Genomic DNA, 12,777 nt, shown 5'->3' on the forward strand with positions numbered 1-12,777 from the left:
GGGGCTCCCTCCCCTTTCACAAGTGCACATTTTGGGGGGTCTGGAATCAGGGAGTGAGATTCCGGGAAGGGGGTGGAGGGGACCATGGGGTCCTTGTTTCAGGACTCAGGCTGGGGAGCTCAGTACTGTGTCCCTGTTGCAGAGATCTGAGTGTCAGGGAGACCCTGGTGCTGTCGGGCTCTCTCTCCGTCTCGAAGGCCCCTGTGAAATACCAGCCATCTCCCCACCCGGGCTCTGAACAAACTGAGAATGACGGAGTGGCTGGAGGAAGATCAAATACCAATTTCGGGGGTGGGTAACTAAGTTGAAGGATATATGACTTAGAAGAGCAAAAAGAGTGGGGGGCTGCCACCCAGAATTAGACACAGGGACAGGCTCCCCCAAGACCAGAGGCTGCATCTGCTGCTCCGGCAGGAAGAGGAGGCAAGCTGGTCAGACTTACTGTTCCCAGACCGACTTAATGAGGGCGGAGTGAGGAGAGGAGAAGAGAGAGGCCTGACGTGCGGCGTCCATCTGTGGAGCTGCCTCCACCTGGCAGGGAACATCAGTGGGAGTGGGGGGCAGAAGGGGTCCCCCCTCTAGGAGGCCCAGTCTGAGGCCCTGGGCACAGCCTACTGGGGAATGGGAAAGGATCCGGGGTGCTGGGTAGGGGCAGATGTGGATGTTCATCCTTCTTCTTGCCAGTCAGTCCCCCCCACCCGCCCCCGCCATCTGTAAAGGGCGGTGCTCCCGGAGTATCGTGACAAGTCAGGCTTTCAGAACACAAAATTGTGGGCATTCCGATTAGTCCAGAGTTGCTGTGATCTCCCGCCTTATTACACGCCTGCTCCTTTCCCGAGAGATTCTGAGAGGTGTTTGTCAGTGTTCACCATAGTCTGGGGACTTCTAGAACCTGTTTCTTTCCCTGTACAGTTTTGTCCAAAAAAGTCAGTATTTTACTTGATGAAAAGAGGCTGCCCTGATTACCAGCCATGCTTCTGGCTTAGCTCCCCCGTGAAATAAAAGAGGCTAGAGGATTCTTCCAGATGTAGTCAGAGGTGCAGAACACGGCTGTGGGGCAGAGGGACGCGGGTGCCTGTGTGTGTCACTGCATATGGGATCCATGGAGCCAGAGACAGGCAGCGACAGGACTCCCTCCGGAGGTCAGACGTCAAGAGGCAATGGGGGAGATGGGCTCAGAGCGGCCTCAGCCTGGGCTCACCTCCAGCCAGGGAGGGGACGGCTGGCTGCGTGAGACACGGCCCGTCTGCAGTGGGGGCATGTCCCTGAGGAGGGTTCAGGACCGGCCTCTATGTCTGTACCTGTGAGTGGAGATACAGCTATACAAAGCGGCCAGTCTTCAGCGTCTTTCCATTTTGTTGAAATAAGCCACAAAATACATTATCCTTCACACCACAGGTGGCAAACACAAGGTCGGTAGGCCAAATCCGGCCCTCCACCTTGTTTCTACCTGGCGGCAGCACCGAGCTCCTTGCCCCTAGTTAAGGAGTAGTTACATTGATACAGCCCTAAAGTTACATCTGGCCCTTTGAAAGCAACCTCAAGGCCGCTGTGGCCCCTGGTGACAATGAGTTGGACACTGCTGTTTCACACCAATAATAATAATAATAATGATGAGAAAACACCAAAAAAAAGTAACGGTCCAACATCACTGTGTCAGATGGCTCCAATCCGAGCTTTGCTTACTTTTGCTGCAGTGGCCATAACTCTCACTAAGTCTGTCTTCGAGATCTGCACACCTGCTCACCCACCCTCACTTTGAGGAAGGTACCTTCGAGTTTGCCCTTGAACGTTTAAGTAGAGAAGGGCTCTGGGATGCGGATGAGATCACCAGGTCTGTGATTCTGAAGGACCCCTGCGCAGCTCTAGGGAAGAGGGGGACGCGGGGCCCCCACGCGTGCGTGCCCAGAGGAGCCAAGGTTGCCAGCGGAGATGTCACTGCTGGGTCCGAAATGGGGGGCAGAGTTCATGTGAACCAGAGTGGCTCTTCTGCTGCTGCTTCAGCCTATTGAAGTCCACGTAAGAGTTCACTACTGTAGAAAGCTTTCAAATTAAAATGTAAGAATCACTTGATTCAGAAGTGGGGAAATAGAAGCAGGTAGTTACAAGTGCATTAAAAGAATAAGATGCAAGTGTCCCGATAATAGCGACACTACGATGTGTTGGACTCTCCTGGGTGCCGGAGGCTGTCTGAGTGCTTCCTGTGCTGTGTGCTCCTCCTCAGGACAACTCATGGGGTAGCACTTGGAGAATGCCCACCTAACAAATGATGAAACTGGTGTACAAAAGGGTTACGTAACTTGTCTGTGGTCTTAACAGATAGTAAATAAGCAGGGATTCAAACTCAGTAATTCAGAATGGCCAGCAATAAGGGGAGACAGTCCTGGTGGACATGCATAGGATTCAAGAGAAGCGCAGCAGAGAAGCGTCAGCCCCTGGGATGCATTGAATACTGAGGTTTGCTGAGGTATGGGGGGCACCGGAAGGGGTGTCAGTCAGGGATGGTTGTAGCTTTTAGGTGGGACTGCAGAGGCTGGAAGGGGGCTGGCTGTGGGGCGGAGGCCTCAGGCCTGATTTGTGAACATGGAGGGTCCGAAGTGTCACACACACGCTCAGGTGGGGACGTCCAGTGGGCAGGTGCATGTGCAGGTCGGGAACGTGGAAGAGAAGGGTGGGCCCAGGAGCCCCTGTGGCACTGCAGCCCCTGGACGTCCTCAGGCCGCCACAGTGCAGACGCTGCTCACCCCTCCTCTGTGCCCTGGCTCCCAGGCTTCAGCCGACCGGACCGGACCGGCTGCTCGCTCGCTGCACGATCAGCTGTGTCTCTCTCTGCCTTTCCCTGGGCTTGTCCTGTGCCTGGCACGTCTGTGCGTCTGTACATCTGTCTTCTCCACAATTCACACCCACAGCATTCTTCAAGGCTTACCTCAGGTGCTTTTTCCTCTGGGAAGCCTCGCTCGGCCCCTCACTCAGCTACAACCATCTCTTTCCTTAAAGTCCCGCCACCTCAGCGGCATGTGAGTTACCTTGATCCGTTACATTCCCCTGCCTGCCTCATCCTGCCCCCTGGAACAGAAGGTCTTGGAAAGAAGGGGTGATACTTTGCCCCTTTATATTTTGCTTTAAGAACCTTTGCTGAATGGAATTAAATCGTCGTCTGGGAACCCATCTTAAATTCCAGAACCTCTTTTTCTTATTTCTAAGGACCTTGGTCCTCAACCTGCTCACCTCTGAGTACCTGCTGCCCCCACCTACTGTCACCCTTCGGGGCACAGTTTCCCTGACGGCCCCTGCAGAATGGGACTCAGTTTCCTGGGTTCACCTTCCCTTCTCCCCCGAACAGGTGTGCCTGCTTATATGTATGAGTTTTCATCTTAAGTAACACTGGAAAGCAGGGTATGAGGAACAACAATACAAAGAAGTTGTAACTTTCCAGCACCCTACGTCTCCCATACGGTGCTGGGCCCGAGTCTAGGGTTCTTAGCTGAGCCGCAGACAGGTCAGAGCCCCGGCTTTTTGTCCTATTTCCCTTGGGGATACGATTGTCCAAACGCACACCCCTGCCAGCTCTTAGAAGGAGTTAGGGCTTCAAGGTGGGATCAGGGCCTAAGAATATTTGCCTGGTCTCCAGTGGGCCCTTGCCAGTCGAGGCCTTCCTGACTCAGTGGGGGTCTTCGCACCCACAGGATGTTCTTTACTCGAATTTAATGAAGAGGCGACTGTCGTGTGTCTGTTCTTTGGGTTTTCTCGTGCTACTTCTTTTTTAGTTCTAAGACTGGGCAAACCAAATAAATGATGAATGATAACGTCACTATCACCAATTTTTTTTTGTTTGAGCCCTCACCTCAGGCCAAGCTTTGTGCTTCTTGTTCTACACGTATAAATTTGAATCTGCCTAGCAAACTGCAGTCAGTATTGCTATGTACGTTTTATAGATCAGGCACCTGAGGCTCAGAACCGTTCGTCAGTGTGACCAAGACTCTCCCAGCTCCCTCTTGACCGAGGCAGGCCCGGAACCAGCTGTCTGGCCCCAAAGCCACACCCTCTCCCCCGGGTCTTCCCCTCCCGCCTTCGGTGTGGCCACCTTTTCCGCCCTCATACCGTGGATGCTTCAAGGCCAGACCCATGTGTCACCCCATCTGCAATTTCTCATTTGTGATCAGCCCAAGTGTAACAGAAAGTTGGTTTTTGATTTCAAATTGAACATGTTTTAAAAGATGATTTCTAACAAGCCCAGTGACTTTTAAAATAACAAGATTAATTTTTAAACACTCATGAATATATTCCACAGTTCAAATCAATAACATGGTTGGAAACAGCAGGAAAAAAAAATGATACTTCAGTTTCTTTCTTTATTTTTACATTCGTCTTTTTTAAGTCCACGGGCATTTTCCCTTTGATTTGAGTCCTTCCAGCTTCCCTGTGTGTGAATTGATGTTACACGTGTGCCAGCCGCGCTTCCTGGTGCCCCGTCCAGAGCGGCTCTCCTCTTGGCAGCTCTGTGTTTTCCAGAATAACTGGCCGCCTCTTCTCCAAAGAGCTGCCACTGCCTCAGGAGGCACACAGATGGCTGAGTGACTCAGGCTCCCTGAGGCCTGCTGGGCAGATGTTCACTCTGAGAACGAGATATTCCACATCCCAGTGACTGGAATGGTTTTGGTCCACGGCATCCTAACCAACCTCAGTGGAGGGTGAGGAGGACTGTAGATCTAGGGCCTGGGACACCGAGGAGGTGCAGTCGTCCTGCTTGGGATGCTGGCGCTGGTTTGAGCTGTGCGTGCCCTTCCCAGAACCCTCTGCTGCTTCCCTGCAAGTCCCCAGAGCCCTCTGTCCTAACGTGTGTTTAGAGGGAGACCGAAAGGAGTGATGCTGGAGACGTGGCACAAATGATCGGTGCACACGGGCCCTTGGTGAGCCCGTTACTCAGGAGCCAGAGGCCTTGCGTGTGTTTGTGTTTATGTATACGACAGACTCCACACACGTGCAAATTCTGTATGTCACCCGTGTGTTCACTTCTTCGGTGGCCACGCGTCCACTCTTTCTTTCAGCGTGTATGCACAAACAGCTGTCTGCCACATAGGGCGCTGTTTGTGCTGTATCTCTCCTACCTCCCTTAGCTTACAGAGGAATTCCTCACGAGCGTGCAAACAGATTGTGCACTCCCTCATGGACGGATTCTGCAGACACTAGCAGAGTGTCAGGGTGCCTGTCGTTGGGTGCTCAACACCTTCATATGAACGTTTCCCTTTGAAGGGATATTTTGGAATCTTCAAATCATATCCCTTTTTCTTGAGGCTTTGATTTGTTTCTGTGTTTGGCGATGTGCCTTTTTTTCCTCTGGAATTTCTATTGCAGTGCCTGCATCCAGCTAGCTAGACAGAACTGTCTTTCAATTTTCATGAGAAAAAAATAATTATAATCTGTTTGAAAATTGTGGGACATTTGCACTTCCCCTATCAACTTTTAATTTATTTAGTTTCCGATTTTTTGTGCAGACTCATGAGTGTGCATGCCTCTTCGTGTACTTGCATTGGTAAAATAAGTTGTGGGTTTTGGGACTTGGGGGCGGGGCGGTGTGGGCACTGGACTGCACTTTTTATTGCAGTCACCAGAGATGTTTATTTTCTTCTAAAAGGAAATGTGTCAGACGCTGGTGACGTCTCATTAGCATTTTGCAAAGTTTAACTATTTATAGGAAAAGCCTTAAACTTTATCTATTAAAATTAATTTATCCAAAGAAATCAATAATGTAAATGGTTTAATACTTCCAAGAGAAGCTTATATGGAAGCTGAATTTTATGTCCGCATTTCCCCTTCATGGAAGTAATGTCCAGTGAGGTTTCCCACATATGTCCAGCTCTTTGTTTTCTGGGCACAAGATAAGAGTCCAATTCCTGCCCCCCAGACTGAGTGGGGATCTTTGGACTAGATCCGAGTGGCTTCTCGGCTAGAGCCTTGGGTTCCTTCGATGGGGTTCAGCAGGCCCCTGCCCTGGGACTCAGGAAGCACTGTGGTGGCGGCCGCTTCAGCCTGGGGCCCGGGGCGAGAGGCATGGAACAGAATTCCCAGCCTCTGCGCTGTTTCCCAATTAATTAATCTTTACAAAGAACCAACTTCTGGCTTCTGGTTTTTCTCTACTGCTGTTTTCTTTGTCATTGATTTATACATTTCTATTTCACTCCTTCTGTTTGCATTGGGTTTAGTTTCTTATTTTTTGACCTTCTTAAGGTAGAATCTTAGATCCTCCATTGTAAACCTTCTTTTTTAATATAGGTATATAAAGCTAAAATTATTTTTGTGAATATGATTTAGCTCTACCCCACAATTTTTGTTAAGTGTTTATTTTGATTCCGTTTAAAATATTCCATCACTTTCCTTGTGATTTTTTTCTCCAACCCATAAATTACTTAGAAGTGTGTCACTTAATTTTCAATATGTGGTTTTTCTAGGTATTGTTTTATTATTGATTTCTGATTTCGTGCTTTTGTGGTCAGAAAGCACACTGTGCATGACTTCCACCCTGGCGTAATTTGAGACTGACTCTATCGTGTAGGGTGCGGTCTCTCTCAGGGAACATGCCATTCACCCTGGAAAAGGACGTGTGTTGTGCAGCTGTGTGACCTAAGTGTTCATTAGATCCAGGGGTTTGTGTGATATTGTTAAAATCCTCTGTATCCTGATTAGAAGGGAGTTTGCAAAGGTCCAGCTATGATTTTAGATGTATCTTTTTACCTTTAGTTTTGTTAATTTTTGCTTGATGTATTTTGAAGTTCTGCTATTAAATGCATTCATATTTAGGATTGTCATGTTATCAGTTTAATCATTACAAAATGACATACGTTATATTTGGCGATATTCTTTGTCTTGAAGTCTACTTTGTCTGGCTTCAATATAGCCACATCAGCTTTCTCATGCTTATATTTTACATTGTATATAGGTGTCCATCTTTTAACCTTCAACTTGCACTTGCCTTTATATTTATTTACTAAGCATTTTATTTTATTTTGCCTTTATATTTAAAAATGCATCTGAACACATACCTGAACCTTGCTTTTTTAATAATCCAGTGTACTACCTTTGACTTTTAATCAGAATATTTAGGCCATTTACATTTAATGTAATTATTGCTATACTTGGGTTTATATCTATCTTGGTGTTTCTTTGCCTTTGGTTCCCTTGTTTTTTCCTTTTCTGTCTTTGTGTTTGTTTGTGTTTTCACTCTGCCATTTTATTTCTGTACTGTCTCTTAAGCTACATGTCTGAATGTTATTATTCTAGTGGTTGCTTACTGGCAGTATTTCTGAAACATTAGTGTACCTTGGAATCACCTGAAAGATTACATAAAACATAGACTTCAGAGTTAGTAGGTCCGGAGTGGGGCCGGTGAAGTTAAATTTTTGAAAACTGCTTAGGCGATGCTGGTGCTGTTGTCCAGGGACTGTCCTTTGAGAGCATGGCTCGAGGGATGACAGGAGGTATTCTTGATTTGCAGTCCTCCCTGAATTAGTTTCAGGGGTAGCATTTCAAGTCCCATTTCAATACAATGTGAGAAACGTACAGTAGTAGAATCCCATGGGCATTCCTTCCTGTTCTTTCTGCTGTGTTCACAGGTATTTTACTCGTACACATTTTTTAAATCTCGTAATATATTCTTCTTGTTTCTGTTTTAAGCAATCATTTGACTTTTAAACAATTTAAGAAAAGAAGGTTTATTTTGACTTTTACCATCTACTATCATTTCCATTCTTTTCTGTGCATCTAAATTTCTATCTGGTATTTTCCTTCAGCGTAAAGAACTTTTTTAATTTCTTATAATGTGATTATACTGTAACAAATTTTCTTAGCTTTAATTTATCCAAAAATGTGTTTATTTCACCTTCATTTTGAGAAATGTTTCAATTGGTTATCCTGAGTTGACAGTCTTTAAAGATAGTATCTGTTGTCTTCTGGCCTTAATTGTTTTGATTTAAAAAATTAGTTATTACTGCCCTGGCTGGCGTAGCTCAGTGGATTGAGCGCGGGCTGCGAACCAAAGGTCGCAGGTTCAATTCCCAGTCAGGGGACATGCCTGGGTTGCAGGCCATGACCCCCAGCAACCACACATTGATGTTTCTCTCGCTTTCTCCCTCCCTTCCCTCTCTAAAAATAAATAAATAAAATCTTTAAAAAAATTAGTTATTACCCTTATCCTTATTCCCTTTTATGTAATTTATTTTGCTCTGGCTGCTTTTAAATATTTTTACATTTATTTTTATTAATTTAACTATTTCTGCCATGGTGTTTTTGGGGGGTTTTTTTTGTGTTGTTTTTTTTTAATTTACCTATTGGGGCCTTTGTTAAGCTTTCTGGATTTGCAAGTTGTTTTATTCAAATTTGGAAGTTTTCATACTTTTTTTTCTCACCTATGCTCTTCTTCCCTTCTGGAACTCCAACTGCACACATATTATATTACTTAATGCAGTCCCACAGTTATTTAGTCTTTACTTATTGGTCACTTCTGTGTAATTGTCTGCACCTACCTGTACTCACTAAGAGCCTTCAATTTTAGAATGTCATTAGATTATTGTAATGGTAGGGTCTCATTTCTTCACTTTGATAGATTTCCTGAATCCATTACTGGCTTTTTATTAGTATTACTAAGATTTGCCATAATGTTACTGAAAATGTGCTCCAGATTAAATTATTTTAATTGCATTAAGCAATGCCCATTATTTTTCCTGAGTATTTTCTGTACTTAGCAATGCTCCACCAAGCAAGTGTGCTGGCACCAGGCTGAAGGGAGGCTTTGGAGCCTGTTCATTGCTCTGCAGTGAGGCCCCCTCTGTGCTCTGCAGTGAGACCCCCTCTGTGCTCTACAGTGAGACCCCCTCTGTGCTCTGCAGTGAGACCCCCTCTCTGCTCTACAGTGACACCCCCTCTGTGCTCTGCAGTGAGGCCCCCTCTCTGTGCTCTGCAGTGAGGCCCCCTCTGTGCTCTTCAGTGACCCTCCCTCTGTGCTCTGCAGTGAGACCCCCTCTGTGCTCTGCAGTGAGGCCCCCTCTCTGCTCTGCAGTGAGACCCCCTCTCTGTGCTCTGCAGTGACCCTCCCTCTGTGCTCTGCAGTGACCCTCCCTCTCTGCTCTGCAGTGACCCTCCCTCTGTGCTCTGCAGTGAGGCCCCCTCTGTGCTCTGCAGTGAGGCCCCCTCTGTGCTCTTCAGTGACCCTCCCTCTCTGCTCTGCAGTGACCCTCCCTCTGTGCTCTGCAGTGAGGCCCCCTCTCTGCTCTGCCCACATGTTTGCACCGGCCCGTGACTCAGTCCTCAGACCCTTCTCCTTCCAGTCTGTGCTCACTCTCCGTGTGGTCTCACGCAGTCTCATGACTTAAAGTAGCGGCCACAGGCTGACTCCGTCTCCAGTGCTGACCTCTCCTCCCCCCAGACCCGTGTATCTAACTGCCGGTCTCATGCTTCCACTCAGACACAGACCTCTCACACTTGACATCTCCAAGACTCAGCTGCGATCGTCACCCACAAAACCCACGTTCCCACTGTCTTCTCCTTTTAGATTTATGATGTTTCCGTTTTTTTACATTTTTCAGCTCAAGCATCTTAATGCCTCTGTAACTCCCCTTTTTCTCTGGGCCATCAGCAAACCCTCGTAGCTGTCGCTTCAACTGCACTGGAATCCGTCCACTTCTCCCTGCTGTCACTGCTACCACACGGGCCCCGCCATTAGGTCACAGTGAATGCCTCCTCCCTGCTCGCCCTGCCCCTCTCCTTGGTCCACTCAGCCCGTGGTCAACACAGCAGCCGGGGGATCCTGTTGAGTGCAAATCACATCAAGTCATTTCTCCACCCAGAGCTCTCTAAGCCAAAAGTTGAAGTCGAATACGATCTATGAGGCCCTAACATGAGCCGAATCACCTTGGCTCCTTCTCCTCATCTCCCCTTGCTTTCCACTCATTCTGTCTGCGCTTTCCCACTCGGCTGTTCCTGACACACGCCAGGTAACCTCCTGACCCCTGCACCTACCTCACCAACTTCTCCAGCTGGCTGCCTGGTATGTTTTTTTCCCAAGACATCCACAGTTAGCACCTTCATTTCCTTCAGCTCCTTCATTGAAAATCACCTTCTGGTGAGGCCTCCCCTCTATGCACTGTTTCTCAAATAAATGTCAGCATCTGCCCGCATCCTCCCACACCTGCATCGTGCCACACACCCCTCCCTGCGCGTTCTCCCCCGGACTGCGCTACCCTACGGCATGCGTACACTGTGCCTAATGACCTCCCCGATTACCCCTCCCCACAACTGAGTGAAAATCAATGAGATCAGGGACACTTATCTGTCTTACTAATTATTGCATCCCTAGAGTTTCTAACTGTGCCTGGTACCTAGTGGGTGTTTTGTAGATTTTTTTTTAATAAATAAATGAATAATAGAGCTAGGCCGCAAGTTTATGTGTTGCCAGTAGATGCCACTCTCAAAGCATATTTCCACATCTGAGTACCTTTTTCCCATTTCACCTGCAGAATGAGATAAACATTTTAAATAATAACTGTGTGATCTGAAAAGTGTCCTCATGGAAATCACGTTCATGAGAGGTGAGCAGGCACAGTGGACCAGGTGGGTGCCGTCGAGGTGTCTGAGCGAAGTTTGCACCATCGCCTGAGAGGCGCCACGGAGCCATCAGAGTGTTTAACCAGTGGGGGAGTGCAGCTCTCCTCATATGGGGACCTGCTGAAAACAAACGTAGTGCTAACCTTCCCGGCTGTGATCTGAAGTCTCGGCGACGTGAAGCCGACCGTGCCCGAGCCTGTATCATCTATGAATCTGGTTTCCCTTCTGTGTCTCTGAAAAGAGATGTCAAGGCAGGAAAGAGGAAACCTTATATTCTCAGTATTCATGTTAGTATTTATATGAGTATAATAGGCTTTATTTCAACAATCGTTTTCTGTTGTTGTTTTTTTTCATTCAGGGCAACACAACTATTTATGTGCCGGAAGAAATGATTGCATCATTGACAAGATTCGGCGGAAGAATTGTCCTGCCTGCAGACTTCAAAAATGTCTCCAAGCCGGAATGAATTTAGGAGGTAAGTTTTGTACTTTTAGGTGAATAAAAATTGTTAGTCTGTGATATAATACCTCTGGGCTCTATACCCCAAAATTTAAGATCAACTAACATGGAGCAAAAACTTTTAAAACTAAAACATTTTTGGAGACAAGTATGTCTTAACAGGAATTTAAAAGAAGTTTGACGTGTCTGTGGTTCTAGTGAAGTTTTCAACCCTGAGTGTGCAGAAGTTTCCAGAACAGGGCACGTAACCAAAATCAAAATGAATGACTTGTTATATAGTATTGTACCTACCAGTTTTTATTACCATACCTGTTTATAAATAAGACATCCATGTGATAACATTAATCAGACAGGAACACATTCCTACCTCCCAAAGTAAATGTAATAAAGAAAGCCTTACATGAGAAAACTTTAAAATGTTACAGGAGCTCACCATGACGGAGGGTGAGGTAAAAGACTTGAACCAAACACAAAAGTCCACAACATCTGTGGGTGGAAAGATTCAGCCTGCTAAGGAGATCGGTTTTTCCTGAATTAATTTGTAAATATAACACAGTCCTAACAAAAATACCAATTCGTGATTCTCGGTTCCTAAAGAACAGCCAGCAAAATCCTGGAAAAGGAAAATAATGAGGGCAACTCACTCTCCCACATAGTAAGACATGAGCTACAGCCACAGTCATTAAAATAGCTGGTGTATTTGTGTGCTGGTGGTGGTCAGATCCACAGAGAGTCAAGAGGTAGGTCTGAATAGTAAGAGAGTTTGTACGTAATAAAGTGGGCATTCCAGAGCAGTGGGGAGAAGGCCGACTTCTCCAACAGGAATCCTGACAACTGAGAAGCCATCTGCAAAATGAGAAAGTTGAATCCAACTCTTACTGTTCCCCAAAATTAATTCTGGGTATTTGAAAGATTTAAACTTTGAAATATAACTACATAAGTATTAAAAGAAAACATGGATTTGGAAAAAAAACTACTCTCCAAGTAGGGAAGACCTTTCTAAGTATGAAGTAAATGCAGATGCTACGAAAGAAAAGAATCGAGGCAATCAGCACTACTTACAAATGTTACTGCACGTGGTAGCTGGGCCAGGGGGGCCCACACTGGGTAAGAGGGATTAAGAGGGAGGGTTCTGGAGCCAAAATGCCTGGTGGGCACTCTTGTTTTGCACCTTCCTGACTCTGCAGCCTTAGGCAAGTCACCATGTTTCTGTATTTCCTCACGTTCCTTTGGCATTGACGTGCACATACCTCCCGGGTGATGGTGAGGATTAACTGAGCCAGTGTGCGGTGAAAAGAACGCAGTCGCCTAATCCATGTCAGTGGTGGGATAGAAGGTGGCCGCGCTCACTGCAGTTTCTGTAGCACTTTTACAGGTTATCGGAGAGGCATTATTGCCCCCGGTGCTGGTGATGGTCACCCTCACGTGCTTAGAGAAGTTAAGTGCTTGCCCAGAGATGCCATAGCCAGTGGGACGATGCGGCCGGATCGTGGATCTGGGGACTCCTGCTCTGGCGTTTCTAGTCTACCGCACTGCTGCCCTGTCCCAATGCCCGCATCATCGTAGCCGTGGCACAGAGGAGCGCCTTCTGGAGCATGGGAGTGAGGATTAGGAGAGATCGGTCATTTAACATCGAGATGGCATAACTGTACAGCCTTCGGTTGTAAAAGGAACCCTAAATCAATGTTTTAAATCCATCATTTGTCTTTAAACACACACCTC

General features: G+C 46.8%; 1 protein-coding gene across 2 annotated transcripts in view; it reads left to right on the top strand.

Moving 5' to 3' along the window:
* Window positions 1–12,777, top strand: part of NR3C2 (nuclear receptor subfamily 3 group C member 2) — a 292,292-nt gene that overhangs the window by 197,119 nt on the left and 82,396 nt on the right. For both annotated transcript variants that reach the window (XM_045830979.1, XM_045830980.1), the window contains exon 4: window positions 10,955–11,071. In XM_045830979.1, coding sequence (XP_045686935.1) covers window positions 10,955–11,071 — 117 coding nt within the window. The remainder of the gene's footprint in view (window positions 1–10,954; window positions 11,072–12,777) is intronic.

The sequence above is a fragment of the Phyllostomus hastatus genome, unplaced genomic scaffold, assembly GCF_019186645.2.
Source record: "Phyllostomus hastatus isolate PE091 unplaced genomic scaffold, TTU_PhHast_1.1 phas_contig_159, whole genome shotgun sequence".
Classification (NCBI taxonomy): Eukaryota; Metazoa; Chordata; class Mammalia; order Chiroptera; family Phyllostomidae; genus Phyllostomus; species Phyllostomus hastatus.